The sequence below is a fragment of the Podarcis erhardii genome (assembly GCF_964252035.2).
Source record: "Podarcis erhardii genome assembly, chromosome: 17".
Classification (NCBI taxonomy): domain Eukaryota; kingdom Metazoa; phylum Chordata; class Lepidosauria; order Squamata; family Lacertidae; genus Podarcis; species Podarcis erhardii.
The window spans coordinates 11,397,077-11,405,376 of record NC_138515.1 but is presented as its reverse complement, the minus strand read 5'-3'; the positions used below and the strand labels follow the sequence as shown (position 1 = coordinate 11,405,376).

General features: G+C 50.7%; 1 protein-coding gene across 2 annotated transcripts in view; it reads left to right on the top strand.

The window, feature by feature from the left end:
* The first annotated feature begins 2,337 nt into the window (after positions 1 to 2,337).
* The window catches only part of VLDLR (very low density lipoprotein receptor), a 28,263-nt gene continuing 22,300 nt past the window's right edge, over positions 2,338 to 8,300 (top strand). Inside the window, exon 1 of one of the 2 annotated variants that reach the window (XM_081844993.1) lies at positions 2,338 to 2,748. In XM_081844993.1, the coding sequence (XP_081701119.1) occupies positions 2,673 to 2,748 (76 nt within the window). In that variant the 5' untranslated portion in view covers positions 2,338 to 2,672. The remainder of the gene's footprint in view (positions 2,749 to 8,300) is intronic. The other variant, XM_081844992.1, reaches the window with a different exon arrangement.

Sequence of the window (8,300 nt, the reverse complement as noted above, 5' to 3'; positions counted from 1 at the left end):
CTGTGTGCTTATGAGCTTCCGCCTCCCCGCACCATGGAACTTTTTCATTATTTGAACAACAGACCCCTAAAGTTCCCTTAATTTCAGACATTGTTTGATCTGAGGACTCAGGAATGTTGCTGAAGTTAAGCAAGTCTGGGCCTGGTTAGCATCTGGATGGGAGACCACTTTGGAAGCCCACTTTGAATTCTACGGTGGAAGAAAGGCAGAATAAAAGTGCAGAGAATAAACAAAATTAATCCATTTGTGGCTCACAAGCCCCCCAACTCCAAGACTGTGCTGTACTAATAGCTGTGGAGTTATGTGGAAGTAAAAGGTGCTTCAGGCATCATGTTGGAAGCAGATGCCCTGCTGTTGCAGTGATGCTTCTGGTAATAAAGGGGTAACCTGCCAGGAGAGCTAGGCATCCATTAACAGGCATATTGGGGAACAGCAGCCAATCAGCTTCCTCGATTCTTTAAGGAAGTACATAATCTGCCTTCCATTTAGCCAATATGCATTTATTGCATGAAAAAGACGCTCCAATGCCAGCGTAGCTCTAAGCAAAGACTGCTGTGTAAAATGCCCATCAGTCTCGTGCCGCGGAAGTTAGTGGGGCTTCTTTCCACATTACATGTTTGAGGATAAGCTGTTTATTGCAACATCTGTGCATCAAAATAAGTGCAACCCTTTATTAAGGTCACTATCAGATCCTCGGGGGACGCGGGTGGCGCTGTGGGAGCCTAGGACTTGCCGATCAGAAGGTTGGCGGTTCAAATCCCCGCAACGGGGTAAGTTCCTGTTGCTCGGTCCCTGCTCCTGCCAACCTAGCAGTTCGAAAGCACATCAAAGTGCAAGTAGATAAATAGGTACTGCTCCGGCAGGAAGGTAAATGGCGTTTCCGTGCGCTGCTCTGGTTCGCCAGAAGCGGCTTAGTCATGTTGGCCACATGACCTGGATGTTGTATGCCGGCTCCGTCGGCCAATAAAGCGAGATGAGCGCTGCAACCCCAGAGTCGGTCACGACTGGACCTAATGGTCAGGGGTCCCTTTACCGTTACCTTATCAGATCCTGCATTTCCATGCATTGTAAAGATGGCTGGGCTATCATTCACTTTGCATTCAGAAGGATGACAGCTGCATGTTGGGCAAAAATTCAATGAGCGCTGCATTTGAATGCATGGATGTGCAGTGTAATGCAACGAGCTGCACCTGTTATATTCCTGCCTGCTCTGCAGCAGTTAAAAGACGCAAGAGAAAGCCTGCCAAGGGAGGGGAGAGATGATTTGCAACCCTCTGTCATATGAGAGCAGCCACTTGGAGCCTGACTGAACTCTGAACTCTGGTTGTTCATGGGAGCTGAGTGACTGGAATCATCAGTAAGTGACACTTCCAAATATTACTTCTGGATACACTCAAGACTGCTCAAAGCAAAGCAGAGCAATCCTATACATATCTACTCCTAAGTAAATCCCACTGAATTCAGTGCAACTTCTTCCCAGTAAAGTGAGCATTGGAGCTTTAAGAGTCTCATTAGAAGGCTGCAATCCTACAGGCACTTACTCAACAATGGGACTTACTTCCGAGTAGACATGGTTAGAATCCCCATATCTGGGCCATGCCTTTATTAGGACCAACCGAGGGGCAGGGGTCCCTTTGGTTCCGTCCCCCCAAAAGTAACTTCAGAGCAATCCATTCCAGTCCCTTGCGGCCCCTCTCGAATTCCTCACGCACGCACGTGCACACGCGCATAAACACGAATTTATTCCCCCGTCTATGTTTGGCCACGCAGGGCTTGGTTGGTGGAGCGTGAGCCTCCTCGTCTCCGGGTGGTGGGTTCGAGCCCCATGTGGAGCAAAAGGTTCCCGTATTGTAAGAGGTTGGGCTAGACGAACCACGAGGTCCCCTCCAAGTCTAGGGTTCCTGGGGTCTTTGCTACACCTTTTCAAAACACCTGCCTGTGGAGAGGGTTCCTAACTTGGCAGAGAGAGAGAAAGAGAGAAGACTTGAAACACCGGACGAAAGTGTATCACACTAAAATGTGGGACAATCCTGCCTTTCCGCGCGTGGATCTCGTCCCGCCACCCCCGCCGGTCAAGGCGCAACTTACTGCGCGGAGGTGCGGGGCGCGCGCGGCTCCTCTGCGCGCAGGCGGAGGCGCGGGCGCCCAAGAGCCTCCCTTGCGCGCCTGCTCGCTCCTTCGCAGCTGGGCGGCGCGCGCGGGATCGCGGCTGCGCGCGTCGGGCGCGCGCCCGGCGCAGCTGCGGCGCCAGGTTGGGCGCATCAGGAAATCAGGGCAGCGGCGGCGCTGGCGATTGGAGGCGCGGGCAGGAGCCCCGCAGACGCCGCCCAGCCAGGCGCCCGCACGCGGCCGCGGAGGCAGCGCGGCGCCTCTATAAGAGCGCCCGGAGACGCGCAGCCCGCCCTCCCCGCCTGCTCGCCCCGTCAACCTCGCCCGCGCCGCCGGACGCGGGTGCGCGCAAGCCAGGGGGCCTCCCGGAGACGCGCCTCGTCCGTCCTTGCGCCGCCTGCCTCGTCCGGGAGTCTGCCGGCTCCGCTTTCCAAAAAGGAGCCGCGCGGGTGGAAAGAAGGACGGACTCGGTCGTCTTCGCCACCGCTGCTGCTGCTTCTTGCCCGTCCGCCGCTCCCGCGCCTGCTTTGGCTCCGCGGAGCTGCGCGAGGAGGCGCCGCACGATGGGCGCGCTGCCCGGCTGGGCTCTTGTCTGGCTGCCTCTGCTGCTGGCCTCGGCTCGCCTGCCCGCGGCGCGCGGTGAGTAGCCGGCAGCGAGACGGGGCGCGGGGCCTTTTCCACGCGGGTGCGGGGAAGCGCCGTGGGCGGAGGAGCAGGAGGGACGACGAGGAGGCACCGCGCGCCGGCAGGAGGCTTGGGGGTTCCCGTGGGTGAGGAAGGGGTGCGTCTGGGTGGGCGCTCCCTCCTCCCGGGGGTCTCCGGGTGGAATAAGGTCCCCCCTCGGAAAAGCAGCCCGAGAAATGCAGCCCGACGCGCCGGAGTAGCCACAGCCGCGGGCTGCTTCTGGGCACCCGAGGGGGGACGTCGCTTCGCGGGGGGCGTCGAGGGAAGCCCTGGTGAGGGATGGACGGGATCTCCTTTCAGTGCCACGGCCGAAGAAGCCGGCAGGCCTCGGGAGGAGGGGGGTTGGCAGAGGCTCTTTGTTTCCAGGGCTGCTGCCGCCGCCTCCACTCCGCCGGTGAAGAGATCACCTGGGATCTTTCCCCCATTTCGCCCTGGGAGGAGATTTCCATGGCAGAGAGAGAGAGCAGCTGGCTTCCCTCTTGCTGCTCCCCTGTTGCTTGCAGGGTCCATCCCAGGCGCGTTTTACCCATTTCAAGACCCCGCGTTCAGATTCTCTGAAAGGCTCTCCAAACTCCATAGTCCAACTAATTGGTTTGGCTGCCTTTATGGATCAGGTGAACTGTTTGGTGGTCGGGAGCTCAGTCCGTAAGATACCGGAATGGGATTCGAATGAAACAGGGGGACTTGGGGGGGGTGAAGCTTCTTGGAGTGCCGCCTTTGCTCGTGGCCTGTGAACAAACCCCCGTGTTTTCTGCGCAATTTGGGCTGACATTTGGGTCTCCTCTGGTGGCAACTGCTCTCTGCTCTTTAAGCAGTGGCTCTGCGAAGGTTTATAAGCAACACCTGGGACAGAAGCGTTTGTTTGAGTAGTTAAACTATGAACCAGCCGCTCCCTAAAATGACACTTTTTCAAAATTTGCTTTGCTAACCTGAAGTGTGTGTGGCTTGAAGATAAACGGGGAGCAACTGGAGAGTTAAATGAGACTTTGAGTAACAGCTTCGAGAAGAGCGGCACCAGACAACTCCAATGAAGGCCATTGGTGTTAAAGGGAAATCTGCACTTGAAAGTACTTGATGCTGATGGCTATCCTGTTTAAGTAGGCCAGAATAGCCTATAACTGGCCCCTCTAGGCCAGAAAGGGCTGAGCAGGGACACCAGCAGACAAAATCTGCCATGACCCCAAACCTAAATTCTGAATTTCTGCTAATGAAAACTGTAGTTGAGAGAAGTTCGTCTGAACTTTATGGCTGCTACTGTTGCAGTTGGCCATATTTGCTACAGTATTTTAACTGTCTCTTCCTTACTAGTTTCATTTGCTTGGTCGTTGCCTCTTAAATCCATAAAGGTGAGAGTCTAATAGTTGTCGCAAACACTCAAAAGTGACTGGATACCTGAATTCTTCAGAAGTACTTTGTGTAGTTAAAATGTGTGCTGTAAACTCTGAACTTGGTATAATAAGGACCTTCTTGTCCTAAGGATCTCCTTGCAGCTGATCCTCCTAAATGGGCATGGCTAAGGCTTTCTTGGCTTAAGGACCACATTGTTATGACCAGTCATCTGTCTTGGGGCCTATACTCTTGAGAACACCTATAGATGCACAGCGCCATTTGACTAATTCAGGGTGAAGTCCTGGAGAGAAAGCTATGGCTGGGGGCGGTTGTCTGGGCAGGGAGGGGGCTGTTAGCTATCCCTGGTGGAGCAGGGATACCAGCCATTCAGATACCGCATCACTGGCACTTAAATAAATCCTGCTTAATTTGGGCACGTGCCAACTTTTAGAAGAGGTCCTCCCTTGGGAATATAAATATAGTCCCTGAAACTTTATTTTATATATGTTTGTTTCATAAAACGGAGGTGCTCCTCGATTGTGCAAAGAACAAACCAACCTCAAAACAACTACTTTGAGATTCTAATTCACAAGGCCTTAAATGTGTTGGCTCTGCATTAACCTGGGTCGCCGGCTAATGCATTCTCCAATCAGGTGGTGAATGCTTGTCACTTCTATGTAGTTCAATTTAGCATTGGCCTACTACGAGGCTGAGGGACACGGGTGGCGCTGTGGGTTAAACCACAGAGCCTAGGACTTGCCGATCAAAAGGTCGGCGGTTCGAATCCCCACGACAGGGTGAGCTCCCGTTGTTCGGTCCCAGCTCCTGCCTACCTAGCAGTTCGAAAGCACATCAAAGTGCAAGTAGAAAAATAGGTACCGCTCTGGTGGGAAGGTAAATGGCGTTTCCGTGTGCTGCTCTGGTTCACCAGAAGCGGCTTAGTCATGCTGGCCACATGACCCGGGAGCTGTCTGCGGACAAACGCCAGCTCCCTCAGCCTATAGAGCGAGATGAGCACGCAACCCCAGAGTCAGTCACGACTGGACATAATGGTCAGGGGTCCCTTTACCTTTTTACTACCAGGCATCAACTATCCAAATAGGAAGATGGAGCTTGCGTTGGTGGTGGTAATGTCTTTAAAAGTTTGTCGTGCCCGAGGCTGTCCTAAAACCTACGGATTTATAGCTGGGACCCTGCACATATCACCCATTTCCCAAGTCTTCACTTCTAGGTATCTAATCAGGAAATGCCACTTCCAGCCAGAAGTTTATTTCTGAGCACTGACTGTTACATTATACTGGCGAGCTCTGCTAAGAGGAGTTGACTTAGATCACCACTTGCTGTTTTAGTGAGGACTAAAATAAATGCTCTTTACTAACCTTCAGGTGGCAAAAGTAAACATGGAAATGATGCAACAAATTAAGAAGAGTCTTGCATCATGCTGCACTTCCTTGGCCTTTACAATGCCTGGATCATGTTTCACTCTGCTTCTAGACAGATGAGCCTGACTAGAGCCTGCGCAGAAGAGAATTTATTCTTGTCCTTCAGATCAGCTTGGGAGTACGTGCTGGGAGGAGGAGCACAATTCCTCACTTCTGGAAGTAATAAGTTCAAAAACTGGAGTACAGTACTAGATAAAAGTCAGCTACTCTGATTCCTTTGCATGTCAGGCAGCACTTTCCTTACCGCAATTATACTTGCAAAAGGAAGCTATTCCACTTTGTGGAAAGTGAGACCTGCTGATGTGTTGTTGTTGTAATAATAATAATAATATAGTAATAATAATGCTGCAAAATTTATACACCACGCATCTGGCTAGGTTGCACCAGCCACTCGGGGCAGCTTCCAACATATATAAAAAATATAATAAAACATTAAAGCTTCCCTATACATGACTGCCTTCACATGTCTTATTTATCTCCTTGATGGGAGGGCAAGTGCCACTGCCGAGAAGGCCCTCTGCCTGGTTCCCTGTAACTTCACTTCTCACAGTGAGGGAACCACCAGAAGACCCTCAGCGCTGAACCTGTGTGTCTGGGCTGATCGATGGGGGTGGAGAAGCTCCTTCAGGTATACTGGGCCAAGGCCGTTTAAGGCTTTAAAGGCAGCACCAACACTTTGAATTGTGCTCAGAAATGTACTGGGAGCCAGGGAAGATCCTTTAGGACTGGTGTCATGTGGTCTCGGTGGCTTCTCCCAGTTACCAATCTAGCTGCCGCATTCTGGATTAGTTGTAGTTTCCAGGTCACTTTCAAAGGTAGCCCCACGTAGAGCACATGGCAGTAGTCCAAACGGGAGATAACTAGAGCATGCACCACTCTGGCGAGACAGTCTGTGGGCAGGAAGGGTCTCAGCCTGCATACCAGATGGAGCTGGTAGACAGCTGCCCTGGACACAGAATTGACCTGCACCTCCATGGACAGCTATGAGTCCAGAATGACTCCCAGGTGCACACCTGGTCCTTTGGGGGCACGGAGTCCCCCACACCAACCTGCTTATAGTTTATAAGCTTCTAAATTGTATGTGAGGATGGTTGTAGTTCACTGGTGAGTAGCATATGCTCTGCATGCAGAAGGTTGCCATTTTATCCCAGGCGCATCAGGTGGTGCTACGAAAGACTGCTGTCTGAAATCCTGGAGAGATGCTGGTCTTGGCTAGAAGGACCAATAGTCTGACCTTGTATCAAGCAGCTTTCTGTGCTTCTGTGTATGGCTGGTTAGCCTTGAGTAGTGGTTTCATGTGCTAGGTGTCACCTTTACATCAAATAATGGAGTTTGGGTCAATAGCAGGCAGCTATGCCATTGTGCCATGGCTAAGCCTCTGCTACCAATCATAGTTTCAGTATGAAACTATGAATTTTAAATGGTGGCTGTTTGTCTTGTGTTCCCCCTTATGCCCTTACCCAACCAAGCCCCTCTTAAATGCACTCCTGTTTCAAAATCAGCAATGTTTTGCAGGCCATGGGGAATTATCTTCCCAGTTACAGTACAAGCATTCAGAATGTGTGCAAGCAAAAAATTCGAGTAGCTGCATCCTGAAGGCCAAACAGAATCTCTCTTTCCCTTTGCAGGTTCAAGATCCCCTGACTCAAAAGACCAGGGATAACACTTTCTTGAGATGTGATTCTTTGCTGTAGTCATGGGGTGAATTCTTGGGTCTCCCTGTTTCTAGTTGTTGGCTCAGTTGCATTGCTCAGTTTTATTATTTATATATTGAATTTGTTTTATTTCAGTTTTCAAATCTAGTTAAGTTACCGGTAGTTAAACTTTTCCATGTATTGTGTACTGGAAACTAGAAACTTCCACTGCAGGATTCCTGACTTTGCTCCATTTCTCCCAACCCTGCTATCATCTGGGGTGGGGGAGAAGTGGTTTTTTGTTGTTGTTGGGGTTTTTTTGTACCCCTGACTGTTAAGTCCAGTTGAGGATGACTCTGGGGTTGCAACGTTCATCTCACTTTACTGGCCAAGGGAGCTGACGTTTGTCTGCAGACCGTTTTCCTGGGTCATGTGGCCATCATGACTAAGCTGCTTGGAGAACCAGAGCAGCACACAGAAATGCCGTTTACCTTTCCACCAGAGCGGTACCTATTTATCTACTTGCACTGGCATACTTTCAAACTGCTAGGTGGGCAGGAGCAGGGACCGAGCAACGGGAGCTCACCCTGTTGTGGAGATTCAAACCGCCAACCTACTGATCAGCAAGCCCTAGGCTCTGTGGTTTAGACTACAGTGCCACCCACATCCCATAATAAATATATTTTACATAATAAAAAATGGTATCTGCAAGTGCTGAAATTCCACTTAGCCTTCAGGGGGTGATGAACATCTTCCTAGAATTAGTTGATCCTATGAACTTTGAGTTGAGACCCCAAAGAAACCTCACAAAGATGTCTCAGAGCATATCAAGACAACTAACTTAAGGAGCATAAGTTTTGGTGCATGGCATTCAGACTGCTTCTTCCATGGTGATTTATATAGTGTGTGTTTGCACATATGAGTCTAGGAGGCTGATCTGGCACACCTAAATTCTGATAAAAGTCTCTTCACAAGTAAAAATTCCTGGTAGTGTTCATATTCTGTATACTCTTCTGCATGTTTGTGTAGTATACATGTTGGTTTATATGTCTAGGCTTTATTTTAGCATTTTGGAACTAAAAATCTTCCTTAAAGAAACCCT